The sequence below is a fragment of the Nestor notabilis genome, unplaced genomic scaffold (assembly GCF_000696875.1).
Source record: "Nestor notabilis isolate BGI_N333 unplaced genomic scaffold, ASM69687v1 scaffold2638, whole genome shotgun sequence".
In the NCBI taxonomy this organism is placed as follows: domain Eukaryota; kingdom Metazoa; phylum Chordata; class Aves; order Psittaciformes; family Psittacidae; genus Nestor; species Nestor notabilis.
In genome coordinates, this window is record NW_009938527.1 from 33,105 (window position 1) to 50,668 (window position 17,564).

Here is a 17,564-nt window from a genome sequence, read left to right on the forward strand (position 1 = left end):
TGGCACTTTCAAAAGATGGTTTGAATAAAGGGGAATAAAAATATGACACAGTATCCATTTATATAACAAGCTACTAAAATACGTAATGAAGTAGGAAATCACCACGAAGAGGCAGGAAAGAAAACTTCCATTAAAGCAAATATACTGAAAAATACAAAGCATGGTAGTTGAGGTTTTTTGTATCATCCATCTTTTCTCCAAGGATCAATTCTCAAAAAAAAAGCTTAAGAATTCCCTTTCTTCCTCCTTCACACGGTCATTGGCCTCAACCCCAGTGGTTTCTGGGAGGACTTGATAAAGACTAATCTGAGCCTAAGAGACTTGCTAGCCGATGTACTTATTTGCATGCATAAACGTGAACAGATGTTTACATAGTAGTGTTAAGTAGGCCAGCTGTTTGGGAGTCATTTATGTATTTCATTTAAAAGTAAATCTGTACAGTTAAAACCTTTACTCACATTGTGGAAGAGAAAAGAAACCCAAATTCAGACAAATACATTTCTTCCTGTATTAGGGGGTTGCTGCCTTTATGCAGATCAGTGTTCTGTATCTTTAGATTTACAACATAATAATAGCTGTGTCTAACCAGAATCTCTGGTTATCTGCGTATTATCTTGACCATTTGCATGTGAGTGGAAGAAAATACACAGCACAGCATCAACACTGCTGAATGTCATTTGTCTGAGGATGAGGGTAGGAAAAAAGCAATACTGAAATGAGTGGAGGGGGAGGAAAGTTGTCACTTTTCTTTACAGGAGGTTGCATATTGCTGATTGTTTCTGCAGTCTGTTCTGTAATAAAGCATACATCAGGGTAATGTTTGCCTCTGCATTTTTTCCACTCTACAGAAGTGAGAAAAGGCATAATCCTTAGGAGTGTATTACAGCCATAAATGTATAACTTACAGTTATTAATTCCCTAATGTAAAACTCAGTGGAAAAGTTTCTATTATAAGAGGTGTACATATGCATGCAGTTGTATGTATAGAGAAGAAGTTGAAGGTGGGGGCTCTTGTATATTTTTAAAAGTAGTTTGATCCTCAGGGATTCCCATTTTGTCTGATCTGGGACTGGTTGGACCTTGGCTCTGATCTTGTCTATGATATCATTTCCTCTGACCTCTGGCACCTTGGGACTCCGTATCTTGAAAAGAGTTCAGGCAAATTAAGTAGACAGTTAATGGAAGTGATTGAACCCAGTTACTTTTTGCATAGCTGTTGGAGAACTCTAACAACATGTATTCATGTATACCTTGCCAAAATTCTACCCTGGTCTTAGAGAGATTTATCTGCCTTAGTTGTATTGTTTCCACCCAAGCATCACTACATGAGGGAGATGCCTACATCTCTCCAAACCAGTAGCAGACAGGATTTGTAGTAGGTTCTACTTGTCTTGAGGAAGGTATATCCAACTAAGGAGCCTTACTGTTGGAAGGAAAGATGGTGATGTATGTGATGATCTTGTGGGATTTTGATTCACAGTCGTGATGCAGCCCACAAGAAAAGTTTGCCTTTCATCAGCTGTCATGAAAGTCCTACAGTAGAAAGTTACGTTGTGTGTAAAAATCCTGGTTCTTACTCTGTGAAGCTTATAGGTCGACTGAATGGCTTCGATGGTGGTTCTTTCTCTTGCCATTAAATACAGAACGCACATAGATGTAGCCATTTCAGTGAAGTGCTGAAAACTGCATGAAATGAACACAAGATTAATTACTCTGAAAATAAGAACTGCAACCTTGTGACCTGTATGTTCCATAGGAATAAAGAAAATGAAAAGAAAGTATTTGATATGCTCATTGCAGCCCACATGATCTTCACAATCAGTGTGGCAACTGGAGTTCTCTCAGGAGTCAAGAGCTGTGCTCCAGAACTGCCAAGTAATCAATGAATGAGGCCAGGTCATCTTATGCTGGGTTGGGATAAAATGCCCTGATCTTGCCCAGAGGGCAAAGGGTGCTGTCTCTTAATACTGTTAAGCTTCCTGGCTGACTCTTTGACACTGGCATATGCTGACACATTTCCTAGAGTCACTGAAGTGTTCAGCCCCACTCTGCAGTATGTGTGTGTGCATGCATGGTGGGGGAAGGAGTCTGTTTCTCCACACTGTTGTGTTCAGGGTTTGGAAAAAGAGGAAGGACTGACTGGTGGTTCCTTGTGATTGCATGGTTGTCATTCTTCTGCAGCCTCTGCCCATTCCAGTATTCACTGCAGTGGTAAAGCTACAGCTGAGTTATTCCTTCTGCTTCAGGAGCAGAAAACTGTCTCTTGAGCTGAACGATAATCTCTGTTAGTGACAGTAGAGCTATGGAGCATAGCTGAGCAGTTCATATTCTATCCAATACAGTCTGTGCATGAATGTACATACACACTCATGTATATATCCTTCTGTTTGCTGCAGTTGTATACAGAGATATACAGGAACCTGAGATCAATTAAATAGCAAAAACTAAATGGAAGATCTGTTTGCAAGATGTAAACTCATTGCTAACAGGGTGAAGAAAAAAGAGCTGCAAATTGATTAAGCTGTTCCACAGAGAAGACAGATTGTTGTCATCCTGACCTTTAAAGCTGGTCAGGATATATCAATAGGAGCATCTTCTGAGTACAGTATTTTCCACTTATATTCTCTTGTTTTTCTCCTTACATGCTGGCTTGGAGCCAGTTCATTTCATGGTCTTGGCTGTACATATGTTCTGCTACAGCTGCATTTTTCCAAAGTGCCCAATTTCACAGCACTCCAGCCTTCCTTAGAATGACAAATGACACCCCTGCTGCTCTGACCAACAGAACTATAATTGCAGCCTGAGACAGGGATGGCTGAACCAATGCCATGCTGCAGTTTGGATATATCCTTAAGTTGAAACTTGACTGCATTTGTTTATTGCAGTAGAGTTTCCAATTCCACCACTTAAGGCATTAACTGCTGACATTAATTGTACACTGAGGAAAGCAGAATTGCTCAGCAGTTGAAAGCAGTGTCAAATCAGCAGTAATTTATTTACCATTGCTCTGTAATGTGTTGTAACACATCAGACTATAAAGAAGTTTAATCTGTTGCAGGGATGCAGTTTGATTAGTTTGGGGGGGGTTTTGATAAAGCACTTAAAACTGAGCTTTCTCCACTGCTGTGCTGGATGTCCAGGTAGGTCCTGTTATGACCATAGTAAGTATAACTGAGTTGTCTTTTGCCAACTAACATGTTTTGGGAGCAAAAGTGAATAATCCAGTTCAACTGGGCCTGTGAGATTTCAGTTCAGTAAGGATGTGACAAAAGAGTAGGAGGAGAGGCTAAGAGCATGGTTTTTAATCTGCTTGTGCAAACTGCCCTGTTGGCTCATAATTAGTGTAACACGTGAAAATGTGTCTGTTTATTCTCTAAACTCTATTCCAAGTGTTGGTTTCATTTTTTGGTTGTTTACAATACTTGTCTTACAGAGTACAGAAAATACATTGCATGCTCTGCACAGGGATTTTTTCAGCTATTTAGCATGAATTTAAATATACTGCTTTTGTGCCTTTAAAAAAACAAAACAAGCAAACAAAAAAAAAATTCCAAACCTCTGGCTTTTTATATAAAGCTGCGTGGTGAATGATACCAAATTTCCCTCTTACTGGAGCTTCTAATTTGCTCAATTAATCTTACATGGAACTTGAGGTGTTCACATCTCATTTTCCATAGGATTCCTTCTGAAACAGAAGCACCATCCCAATAATATCTGAGTGCTATTATCAGTTTTAAGAAAATCCCCTCTTTTATTTAATTAGGGATTACAGCTTCAAAGTGATTAACAACATGTTATTACCTCTTTCAATTTATGTTCTATTAAGACTGGTTTTCTATTTTTATTCCAATTCAGAAATTCAGCATATTTACTGATGATGTTTTCTTATTTCTCTAAGATCAATCTAATCCATGAAATTCAGTAGATATTATCAGCCATTTATAGGAACCAGTTAGTTATATTTCAAAAAGGCATCTCTGGAAATAACATTGTCCCAGTGACTTTCTCATCATATTCACTCCATGTAAATAGATGTTACTCTCTAACTGTCAGCCATGCTGTGTTAATGTGGGAGCTGAAGGACGAGTTGTGTTCTCATTGCTTTGTGAATCAATATCGATAATAAAGATTCTCTATACTCAAATCTAGGTTTTATTATTCCAAAAAGCTGGCATCACAAGTACAATGGGAACAAAATTAATATGTCTTCTTTGGAGGGCTGTCAAATCAGAAGAGAGTTCGTTTCAGTCACTACCAACTATTGGTGTGATGTTAGCAGGAGGGAAAAAAGGTAATAATGATACTTTTCTCATTATTAATGTTGGTCGTTAAAATTGCCTATACAGGAAACAGTTCTGTTGAGTAAGGTAATTCCATTTTTACTCAGACACTTTTCAAAATAGAGGGTGAAGAACTGTTATTAGTGAATGTAGTTTCTCCCAAAGGAGCAAACAAAGATTGCTTTCCACAGCAGGTTTTTCTGTAACTTATCCAGTCTCTTATTAAATGTCCCAAATGTCCCAATTTTATCTATTTTCTTTTTCTAGTTTATCAAATTGCATTTTGCTGTGGGCATGATCAGCAAATCTTCCATGTCTTCCTGCAAGAACTGGATTAAACCTTAATTAATTCCACTCAAAACCTTAATTAATTCCACTCAACTTTACACCAATTGACTTGTGTCCGTAAACTTGAGCAACATTGCTTGCTCATAACTTGATGCTCCAAGTTACACCCAGGCTTCCAGATTACTGTTAGACCAGGCTGTAGACTTGGGTTTTCCTGGACTTTCTTGATGAAGGGCTCAGTCTGGTAGGCAGGTGAAAGTACATGAGCCTGGGAGTGGTGAACAGCTGGAGGCTTTGCTGTACAGCTTCACCATCACACCACATTCAGTGCAAGAGGTGCAGAGTCCTGCAGGTAGGGTCCCTCTGTTACTCTTTTTCCACACCCTATCCCAAGAGCTTGAGCTGCCATTATGGATCTTTCAAGAGTAAATGGATCAAATACATAATTAATTTTCCTTTTTTACCCGCTTTAAATGTGATTATAATGAATAAATAGGAGTTGAATGATCAGTGTGAGAGCAAAAAATGTTGGCATCATCTTATTAACGTTATTCTTACTGGCTATACTTATGACATAGGAAAAAAAGTCCAGACATCTGTTGAGCAGGACCTGCTCCTCTGGCCCAGGCAGGGTCATGATGGAGCCTACTGTGGCTTATCCATGGTCTTGTTCACTTGCAATTGAATCCAGGCCACTGTTGGGTTTCTGGTCCCACCATAGAGTCAAGATGTGGGAGGACATGCATCAATGTCATAGGCCTATCTGTTAAGGCAATGCAGGGCTTGTTTATCAGAATTTTCTTGGAGGAGTTAGGCTAAACAGAGAAAATGGGAAAGAAAAAGGGGAATGAAGAAGAAAACGAGTTGAAAGCAAGAGGGATGGGTTTGAAGTGAAGCTGAGCTGAAATGCAGGAGATAAAGGCAATAAAATAAAGTTTTTGTTTCAACAGGGTAGGATATCTAGTCCATCTTCAGCAAAACTCCTGAGGACTCAAAGCTTATATTTTCTCTGTTTTGTCATTTATCTGTAAAAACTGTAATCTTTTCTGCATTTTTGTTTTTTGGTTAGTTTGTTGTTGATGCTTTTTCTTCCTAACCTGCATGCCTTTAGCTGTTCCTATGGTTTCTGTTGCTGGCTGGAGTCCCACTTGCATCTTTCAGGAAACTTGTCACGTTGCCAGAAACTTACTGAGAAAACAACCCAGCCTGAGGTGGCAGGGGAGAATGCAAGTACTCATAGTATTTTCAGCCTTCTTTGGCCTTCAGCAGAGACATTCACGAGTCATAAAATTTTAGTTTGGATGTAGATCCAATCTTCCTTGGCATATAAAAGTGGTTGGGTCTGAAATCCTTATGCCCATCCTCAAATCTGTCTCTCAAAGGCTTGATGAAGATTTTGCTTTTACTGAGGCACTGTTAGTGTGCGATAGCACAACTCTGTCATTGCAGCTCATTAGCCTTCTGTTAAATCCAGAAGAAGCAAAGGTTCATTTTTATTTACCTTCTTTATGCCCATTCTCATCTGTGAGAATATCTTAAAAACTCCAGGAAGAACAGAGCACAGTGTGGTAACAACTGCTCCAGAGAGAGATGAAGTTGTTCTGCTTAAGAGAAGGAGACACAGACAAATGGTGCTGCATGGTTGGTTTCTTTTGTCTTTTCTTTTTTGAGTAATTGCTTCAGCCTGGGACTGTGTGTGAAAGCAGTGCACCTTTGCAGCAAAGCTGAAAAATGAGAAAGAAAATGTCAGCAAAATACTGCCTTTCTTTCCCCTTTTCCTAACCACACTTAACAAAATTACTTTAAAATGAAGGACAGATTTTGTGACTAAGTAACATATTCCCAGGGAGTAGGACCACTGGAATTAGCAGGACTACTTCATTTTCAGATAGCTGCTCTGAATAAGGTTTTCAGGATCTGACCAGAAATTAAAAACAAATTTGGTGCAAATCTGAGTAACGCTGACTAGCACTGGTGTTACTCAGTACCAGATAGCGTCTGTCTTGCTGCAGTGCTTGACCAGCCATGATTTCCACGGCAGTTGTGTTTGACATCTCTGAAAATAAGGACAGTGGTGTGTGGGTTATAGTTTTAAGAGAGAAAAAGGACTATAAAACAGAATTGCGCAATTGCCATAGGGAGGGTTTCAAGTCAAAGGAATGAAGTGTTAGCTGTTCATTATGGCTGTACTGAAAAGAGAAAAGCCAGGCATAAAACAAGTGTGTGTCCAAATGGAGGCAGAGTCATATGGTACAAAACCAACTGGATGACTTAGTGGCTCACTCAGTGAACAATATTCAAAGGAAGCGTGTCATTGGGATTCTCATTTTTATCCTGCTCCATATTACATATATTCATTTTTCCACCTAGAGGTGTGACTTGTCATTTAAGCCATACAGATTCTGAGTCATTAACACCACAGACCTCTTCACTGAACAAACATCCTCTAAGAATGTATTAATTTTGTACTATCCACCAAATATGGAATAGTTCTCCAATTTGTCCATAATTTTGTCCAGAATTATTATAAACACTTTTTCTTTGATTTCTTACTCAAATTCTTTGGTTTGTTTTCAGTTTTGGTGGTTTTGTGTTTTGTTTTGTTGTTTTGTTTTGTTTTGTTTTTTGTTATTGAAAAGGCTGAAGGGAAAGAATTTAGCTTTACTTCAATCTTTAATAGTTAAAATTCTGATAAAAACATCTAGAAAAATGTGATGGAAAATAATCAAGCATGGGAAAAAAACGTGACCTTGGTAAATTCCTACAAAAAATATTTAGTCATAGCTTTTAATTTTCTCAGTCCCTTACCCCTTTCTCAGTTTTTTTTCAAGAGCCTTTTAAAAATGGATTATCTGAGGTCATAATATGTACTATGGATTGGCCTCTAGATTCATTTATTGAGGTTGAAATTGCCTCATATGTATGCGTGTGTGTATATATACAGATACATGTATAAAAAAATCTGCTGCTTGTTTCACATAAAGTTCAGTGCATCAGGTGAGCCATTTGCAGGATTTGATATTGTTGAAGTGGTTAATGCAAACAGATATTTTATGGTTTTGAGTGTGGTAGCAAAGAATTGGCTTTGATTGCTGTATGCAGTTCTACAATCAATATTTTCCTAGTTTTCACAATCTCCTGATGTGTGAATTTTTCCTTTTAAGAGAAAATAGTGTAGATGTAAATTAATCTCCGTTTTCATCAGTAAGATGTATAGAAATAAGATTTAACAAATTCAGTTCTGCTTAACTCAGTTTGATTTTGGAGGAAAAATTAATGTGAAGACTGCCAAAAGAATGTTGAGTGAATGCAATATGGTTTCAGTGTTTCAACAGACAGATACAAATAAATTGACTTGCTGTGGTGGTGAAAAAGACATGTTTCAGTAATTTGGGTACCCCAAAAGCCTTACCTCTCTTAGAGGTATGGGTCAGACTTTAGGTGCATACAGTACAAAAGTTTAGCAAGAGATCCAGACTATCTTGTTGTATTTCCACTGTTAGATTTTTGTTTGTTGCAATAACAAGAACCATTTGGCAAATGATGCAGGCGAATCTTGCCAAATATTTTAAATACTCTTAAAAATGCATGACTTTTTAAACTCGTACTGTTTAAACATAAAAGCCAATGCTAGGACTTTCTGCCTGTGTAAAGGTAAACTGAGTCCACAGGAGTTGCTAGGGACTTATATGCGTAGTAATTTAGTTCTAAATGCTGTTGGAATATGTTGCTGCTTCTCTTACCCCAGCTTCTGAATGCCTATAAAAATTTTTTTTTCAAAGGTTCTCTGCCATATAAAACATGAGCAAGCCTAAACCCTTTAAAAATAACTTGTACTGCTAGCAACGTCAATGCCTTCTAATACAGAAAATGAGAGAACTGTCAGCACAAGGGAGATTTAGGAAGACAGACATTTTCTTGTGAGCTGGTGGAGGGACACCGAATATGTGTTCAGCCATTCTTATCACTAGAAGAGCCAGATACGCATTGCAGGTGAATTTGATCTCAATCTACATCTCCTTCTAAGGATCGTTGGAAACAACCACTATGTGCCTGCTGTTCTGTTCATAGACCTCAGCCTCTGTACTTGTGATCTGTACAGTCTGTGACAGCCTTGCGTCTGCTGAAGCAGCTTTTATAAAGAGAACTAACAATGAACAGTTAAGCACATTGATGGAGCAGGTACTGGAGGTCTACTGAAAAAAATGACTTCTTAAAGGAGCTTACTCTCTGTGCCTTGCTGGATGAAGAAAAATGGAGTTCTTGTCCATGCATTTAAATATTCTAATGACAGGGTTTCCAAAGTCTTACTTGGTTCTTCAGTTACATACACGCAGTAGCTGTTGAATAAACCAATAGACCACAAAGGACCAGCCTATGGAAACAGGTAGAGGGAAACATCAAGATGATCAGTTGAAGATAAGACCCCTTACTTTTGCCTTTCAGAAGACCTGTGCCAACCTTACTTTCTGCAGCCTGTGCCTCGCAGCATGAATGAGTAGCAGTACTTGATTTAATACAAAATACTGTCTGCCTGCTCAGCTCATTTATTCAATACCATATTAAATTATGGTAAAACCACTTACGAAAATATCACAGCTGTTTGTAGAGTCTTCCAGACAGCATCATCACAGAAAGAGTTACTGTCCTCAAAAAGTTTTGCTTTTTTGAGGACTTGTTTATAAAAATGAAAACCTTCCCAAGGCAGCTTAAGCAGTACAGGAGGAAATCACTTGAAAGAAACAGATCCCTGTTCTTTTACTGGTGAACTCAGTCACTTGGGGCTTGTTTGCTTAGTTTGGATTTTTTCGCCACATATTCTCAGTTTCAGAACCATAGTTTGGAGTTCGAAGACAACCTTAATAAATTTATTATAGTAAAGGGGTTTTTTTTGGTTCTAAATAGCCAAAAATGCATGGAAAATAATATTTTTATGTCTTTTTACTACCTTTTTTCACTAAACAATGCTTTACTAGGTGTGTGTAAGCACAGAATGAAGAATTAGTAGCATGTTTTATCAAATGGACCTGTCAGCTTAGAAATTCTACTGACCATGTAACCACTAGTTTATGGTGCAATGTTAACTCCTTGATTAACATCATTGACTTAGTCCGTGGCTTCACCATGGAATGGAAATTAATTCATTTTGAGGTGGTGGAGAATTGACAATGCTTCTGAGAAATGATAATGTCATGATTACAGAAGTGAAGATATTGCAACAAATGTACAGACTTAGAAGAAAGAATCTTAATCAATACCTGTTGTCCAAACTCAATCTTAATGCAAGGCACCCTCCAGCTCTGCCAAGGTACAATGGTATAAACTTTCTAGAAAGAAGTCAAGAATAGATTGATTGGCATTGCTAGTGAATTACTGATTATTTAGGCATTAGAGGTATATGACATACAATATAAGTTTCAGTAATTCCTACACACTTTGGATGTTGCTGAAGTACCTTACATTTAAGAGCTTTGCTGAAGAGCTCTGTGATTTCTCATGTGTTAAAAATTAAGCATGTGGAAAAGAATTCTGAAGAATCAGGGCATAATTTTCCTTAATGCTACAATTGATTTCTAAGGGACTAGTTAGGGAGAAAAATCTACTTATCTTGAGTAAAGGGTAGCAGAACTCTACCTAATAAATAGAATTTTTGAAAAGACACTGGGTTTTTTATAGTCTGTTCCCTTGACAATCTAAGATTGTTCCCTGTAATGTTGAATGCTCTATTTTTTAGCTCTATATTTAGTTTAGTTGTAAATGACTAAAACTGTGGTGCTTCTATCACTTCCTCAGTCTGTATCATAAATCTGAACATGTATGTGTTTTCTTGGTTTTGCTCAATAAAACAAATAACAACAGATCTGAAAGAGACATCAGAAAACTACTCATTCTTAATTCCTGTGAATGATTGATCATTTCACTGTTATGTTGAAGTATATAATGATTTCTGTCAAAAGAATTTGAGGTTGAGTTTGATTAATGAATACCATTATTTGGGCTGATGTCCCAGAGGATTTGTCTTTACCAAAATATTTTTTCCAGAATGGGCACTTTTAAAATTAGACTAAGCACTTCTGTATAATATCTATTTCAACTCCTAGACAAGTCACCCTTTTATTCAATTAACATTAATATTCCAAGCTTTACCATGTAATTTCCCAGTATTATAGTATAGACCTGTTTCTCTGGCTGCAGCAATCACCTTCTGCAAGAAAATCAGCTGATAAGAAAAGAAAGAAAACAGAAATGTGTTGACAATAATATGAGACCTAAAATGAGTGTGTACATTTTTGGAGGATGAATCCTTAGATGTTCTTGAATTGTGTTTTTCTAATGAGTACCATGGGGTATTGATCAAACTCATCATGCCTTAATTGTTGGTATCATGAGAACGGAATTACTCTTCCTATTTTTATTTTCCCTTTTTTTGAATTTACAGTTCAGCAGTCTAAGCTTAGAAGGAAAACAAATATGAATTAATTTTGCCAAGTGATTCTAAAACTCATTTTAATTAGTCCCTTACACTCTACAGTTAACCTTGATTGCATTTCATATTTTAGATTTTCTTGCTTTGTATAATGAGGAATACTGCCTACTAATAATGTTAGTAAAGCAGAAAAATAAATTGATACATTTTTCTACATTAGCAGTGCAGTTTATTTTTCCAAACTCCTTTGATCAAAAGGTCTTGATATGTCAATTTTGCTAAATTTTGTCATCTACCTCTGTGTGTAACTGATTACATTTCTTGATTTAAGGATTAAGAAGTCAATGAGAAAGTTACCTGGAAGTGAGCTGGAAGACAAAGTCAGTCTTAGTGAATTATTAATGTGTGGATTTCACTACATCTGAATCTACTTACTGTATCTGACTGTTAAAATTTAAATGCTTGATGTATAACAGATTATGAAATTTAAGCAAAATCTATCTTGGTTTATATAAATACATAGATCTTGGAGTTCCCGTAAATAGAAAATATATTCACAGAGGCACATTAATTCCCAAATAGGGAGATCTTCTTACCCACTTATGTCCTACCTGGTTTAATATCTTATTCAGCTTTGCAACTGCAAATTCCACTCTTGGACTGCTGCCTCAGAAACCCATACAAATTTTGGTTTCTAGGTCTGAAAGGAACTATATTAAACCCATAGTAATAGATCAGTTTGTGTTTTATTTCTGAAAGGTTTTGCTCATTATATGTGAGCCTTAAGGTAAAAGAACCCTGATTTAAGAGCTAGAGTCTCCTTCATAACTAAGGACCTCTGCAAGAGGTCCTTAGCCAGTGCTGAGTGGTTCAAAACAGCTGTGCAGTGTGAGTCATGGTGGATGACTTTTTTTGTCAGACTCTTTCAGTGGTCAAATCTTCTCTCTAGCATCACACAGAAACACTGGACACAGCTGGTAAAGACAGTGGTGTTGGGTTTGCATGGTAGAAGTCTTTACAGCTGAACTGTGCCAAAGTTCTCATGGGTGATTGGCACATGAACCCTATGAGGAAAACATCCGCTCTTCAAACCAAACAGGATTACCATAGAGGTGTTGCTTTCTCAACATGTATTCCATAAAATGGAACTTGGGTAAAGTTTATGGTTTGTTACTTCACCTCTAGTTTTCATCTTTTTTTTCAGTATTATTTAACTTGTCCACCTCCATTCTCTTTTTCATTCTCAGGAGATTCCAATTTGCTTATCAAGTTTTCTTTCTCTCTCTCTGTTTTTCTCTTTCTTCCCCTCCCCCTCCCTGTTTCCCTTTCATCCAGATGGAATGCCATTTGCTTGGTGGGTTGGCCGTGCCAATGAAAAGCATCTTTACTGGGGAGGATCTCTTCCAGGCATTCAACAGTGTGCATGTGGACTGGAAGAAAGTTGTCTGGATATGAGATATTTTTGCAACTGTGATGCAGATAGAGAAGAATGGTAATAAATTTTATGTGTTTATAGTTGTATCTGTGTGAGAGGTGGGGATAGGAAGTAGGGCAAGAAGGCTCAGGAAGCTCGAATGGCTTGAGTATGGTCAAATGAAAATGAGATTCAAACTAGAATGTAGACTTCTGGTTTCATCTTGAATTTCTTATTTGAAACAAAGACATGATATCTGGCCGAAGCAGTTTGCTGAGATGGATTGTTTTAAAAATTATTTGTTGTTCAATGCCAAATCCAGTTGTTCTACTTGTTTAAAAATTTCCATTGGTTCAGCTGAAGCATGAATAAAGGGTCTAGGAGGCTGGTACATGGATATACACCAGAGCAGAAAATTCAGGCATAGACAACAAAATTCAGGTACAGACAGCTAAACAACTAGAAATTTGCTTTATCAAAAAAGTCCCAATTTTTCTTTGTGAAACAGTATACCTGTGTGTGCCTTAACTTTATTTTACATCAAGTCCCAAGCATTTTAAAGTTAATGGAAAGACTTCCTTTGATTACTGTATGCTTTAGATCAGTCTCCATAGGAAGTTTTAGATTTACAGCATGAACATTCAAAGTCATCCTTGGGTTTGGACCTTTGTAGTCTGCTGCGTGAATTTATGAAAGCACCCTCACAACCTTTTTCCATCGTCTTTACCTTCAGAGACTGTCCAGCAGCTGAGAGCTAGTTGGTGAACTTTCCAATTAATTCCATATTTGTGCTGAAGGGGACAGAAATGCCAGATGAGTGTTGTTAAAAGTATAATTTTAAACACTGAAAAGGCATGTGAAGACTCTGCTTCACCCTCTCTCCCTTCTGAACTCACTGATAGGAACTGCTGCCCTTTCTCTAAAAATAAAGATATTTTAACCTTGAGAAATTATGAATAATGGTTGTAGACAAGAAATGTCTTGCTGTAACAGGCTACTGTGTTTGAAATAGTAACTGAATTATCTCTGTGAAACCTTCACTTAAAACAGAATGAGTGGAAAGGAGCTGTAAGGGGTCTTAAAACCAAAAGAGTAATTCAGAAATGACTTGTCACTGTGTGAGGCTTTTTTGGTTGCTCGATTTCCAGACAGTGTGATTATTCTCTTGGATCCTTTATATCCCTGGAGTCACTGTTCACTTTCAAAAATCATAGCCATAAGGGTATTTCTTCATGAAGATCATTATGTAAATGTCGGTTTATGAATGTGGTTTGTATAGATGTTTAAAGAGGGGCCTGGCTGTGCATGTTAATCTATTTTTTCTTTAATGCTGGCTTGTCAGATGCATTTTTGGTGAGGTTTGCGCATGAGCATGAAAAGCATCTGTTTTTACTGGGGCTTCGCTCTTTTCATAATCCGGATTTCACCTTTCAGTGAGCTACTAAAGTGGAGCAGGGTGTGTCGTGTTCACACAGCACTGGAATTGTAATCTGAGATTGACAGACAGTGCACTATTAGATTGTACTAACAAATGCAAGGTGAAAGGTAAACGCAGTTTTATAATGTTTCAGCTGACCTTCCAAAGGAAATGAGACCTAAGCAAGTTATGCTGTGGATGTTTATCATCTCCATTTTCACCCCACACCCACTGATTTTGAACAAGCAGACACATTTCAAACATCTTCAGCAGAGAAGGAGAAATCTCAAAAGTATTAGAAATTACACATTCTATGAAAATTTATGCCAGGCTGAGGGAAAAAAGCCGATTAAAACCCACAAGAAGGAAGTTAAGGAAGCATGCACTTTTATTAGATTTTGGAAAACCCTCATGGGAGAGAGATGTTGGAAATCATGCTTCATTAGCTTGGCAGCAGACAGATCTACTTGTTTCTCCTGATTTCATAATAATAACAGGATATGCATAGGAGTTTCCCCAGCTAAACTGCCTACTGTTTGTTGGTTTGGGGATTCAGGTGTTTTGTTTTGGTTTTAAATCCATTTGAAATTTGGATTTTGGTAGTACTCGAAATTGCAGGTTGCCTTTTTAAAAGCTAAAAAAATCTTGACCTTTACAAAGAGTTTCTAAACATAAGAAATTTCATGCCTTTTGAAGATAGCTTTATGTTTCTCTGCTAGAATACTGACCACCTGATACGTAATGAGCATTTGAATTTGAAACCTGCTAAGATCTGAACTGTGACTTTAACCTGTGACTTTCACATTATAGTGAAAGGAGCAAGACAGGAATAGATGCATTTATTTGCCTTAGCATGAAATAAAATGGGTGCTGCAGAGTGGAAAACCAGAAAATCATTTTCACTCCTTTTACATAAATCAGGCTGCTCACTGCAGCTCTGAAGAAGGAATTCACCAGAATAGTTAGAGTGTCCTGAAGAGAAAACAGGCACAGGTTTTTTATTTGGTTTCCCTAGACTAAGTCTTAGGTGCAGAAGAAGCTACTAATTTCTCGGAGCAGCAAAATAAATGGAAAACTGGAGAAAACAGACCTGGAAAAAGTCCTGAGCCAGGTGTTTGCCAGTACAAAATGCACACTTCTAGGCATGCTGAGTTTTAAATGATATCTAAGCAGACATCTGAGCCAGATATTACCTCTGGGCTCTTACTTGACACCAGTGAGTTCCCCTGGATGAACAGAAATATAATAGGTTCTATGCTATGTGGGGAAGGCTTTTGTATTTTTCACCTTTCTTTTTATTAAAGCACTCTAGTGAAAAGTGTCTTCTTCCATCTAGCTACTCACTGTACTTCCAAACCCCACAGTTTGATGACAGCTAATTTTGTCACTACAGGGTAGTGGAACATCTTCATGGTTTTTGCTGGAGAATGGGAGAAAACCTCTGCTGAGGGATCAGAGACATAATTTGTAACCCTGACTCAAGCAAGGCATCTGACATGACTTAATGCATGCTTCCAAAAAGGAGAGCTTCCTGACTGCTGAAAGGTCTTGCTAGTGGATGGGAAGATCTATAGAAATCAGTGGCCACAAGCTGAAGCTAAATCTAGTTCAGAAAATATTTTCTTTTTCTCCCTTTCTCATCCCAAACACTGAGAATAGTTAACTGTTGGGACAAGTAATGCTACATGGAGGCAAATGAAGCCCTCTTTGGGTGAGTTACATTTGTGCAAAGACGTGCCAGAGCCAGGATGCTGAAACTGGAAGGGCTGAGGAGAGGAGGAGAGAGAAACCCAGACACTGACAAGCCCAGATTTGACAGGTTTTGTTCATTCAGCCACTATTCTGCACTGAATCTGTTTCCCCAGAAGTGGTGGAGGCAGCTCCACAGAGCCTGTGAGCTCATAAATAAACCCTGCTGGAGGTGACCTGGCTGTATAGAGCTGTCTTGGATATCTGCCTTCATGACTGCATTTGTCAACAAACTGGAAAATCTGCCTGCAGAGAGCTGACTCTAGCAGGCCCCTGAGGTGTCAGGAATCAGTTCATTACTACCACTACCAAACTCTTCCTCTGTACCTTTTCTCTAATTCAACAAAATATATCCACTGCATTTTGACTTCAACTATTAGGTATGTCCCCTTCTGCTGCTGTTTTTTTTCTTTACTCTGTACTCTAAGTTATTGTACCCAGTAAAGCTTTTTTGGATGTAGCTGGTGGGTAAGAGAGCAATTAAAATTTATTCCTTTGGATTATTAATGATACGTCCTGCATAGGGCACAAAACTTTTCTTATGGAAGTCTGTTTCGCTAGCCCTTTTCTCATGCGGTTCGTTGATGTCTGCTGATTGATAGTATTCTTTTCCCCAAATGTACTGTATTCATGAAAATCTGTACTGAATATCTGAGCTACTGAGGCTTAGACCCCACCAGTTTTCATTAATGTACAAGAAGAAAACGTACCAACAGGGCATCATACAAGAATAAATTATATTTAATGGCACCACTGCTCTAGTATCTGTTTAAAATATACAGAAACAGCAACCTGGAGATTACCAATATATGATGGCATGTACTGTTGGGATACCATAGAGTGAGAACTTTTTGGCCATGCTGTTATTAATAGCCAGGAAGAAGAAAAATAGTCTCCTAAGGTTACCACCAAAATAGTTATTTGTCATTTATAGGTAAGACTACCTGTGCTACATCTCGAAGTATTCAGTTGCTGCACTATCACCTTTAGCATTGCTGCACTTGCAGTGATTTTTTTTTTCCTTTGCCCCTCTCCCCAAACAAACAGAGCATTTGTTTGATGTGTAACATGCCTCAGCTTATTGAGGAAGTCCTTTGAGTAGATACAGACATTAATTCTCAGACACGGATAAAGAGATGACATGCAACTGTATTTAATACCCATAACTAAAAATATTTCAGTTTTTCAATTCAAAGGACATTATTTGGTTTGTTTTGTTTGGGTTTTGCTTGTGGGAAGTACAAATTGATACCACCCTTTATGCAAAAAACTCAGAGAAACATCTGTTTCTTGAGGGTGCTTTCCATCCTCTGAAATATATTCAGATTTTCATCTGAATTTGTGCCAAATTGAGTGCCAAGTTGGGTAAGCAGAAAGTCTACTTCCCAAGCTTATTAATGCATTTATATAATTTTCTGCATCTATAGGACTTCTTTCAGGAAAGGGATAAAACCTGCTTTGATTTTTGTGAACTTGGGACTTAACTTACATTCCTGGCCAAGGAGTATCACTCCCCAGGACCCCCCTGCAGGCAGGACCAACCTGTAGTTCTCAATACTGAGAAGTGGGGCATAGCATGGTACAAAAGGCATGCTTAGTGGAAGTGGCCAGAGAATGCTGTGTGAAACCTGCTAAGAAAAATAAAGTAATGGTTTTGGCTAACCAGAGAAGCAGCTGTGGAAAACCAAACAGAATCGGGTTTTAAGCGTATGTGACCTGCTCAGTGAAAATACATACAAGAAAAACTTTTTATTTGAAAACTGTAGTACAGTCAAGTGATCCCCAAACCTCCTTCGGGCAAAATTCGAAGTATTTTGTCCAAAATGTGGAATATTTGTAGTGCCACGGCAGTGTCTCTGGGAAATTATTTTACAGGTACACACTCCTCTCTGAGGCATAATACACTGTATTTGAGAGGCTGCCATCACACACCAGGTAAAGAGAAGAGGAATTGCGGTGCTTTGTAAGAAGTGGAGTATGAAATAAGTT

The 17,564-nt window shown here is 37.9% G+C and overlaps 1 protein-coding gene across 1 annotated transcript in view; it reads left to right on the top strand.

Annotated features, from left to right (window-relative positions):
* LOC104409471 (contactin-associated protein-like 5) overlaps positions 1-17,564 on the top strand; it is a gene marked incomplete at both ends in the record, with an annotated part of 59,560 nt that overhangs the window by 28,566 nt on the left and 13,430 nt on the right. Inside the window, one exon of the mRNA XM_010019348.1 lies at positions 12,331-12,487. Within this exon, the coding sequence (XP_010017650.1) occupies positions 12,331-12,487 (157 nt within the window). The remainder of the gene's footprint in view (positions 1-12,330; positions 12,488-17,564) is intronic.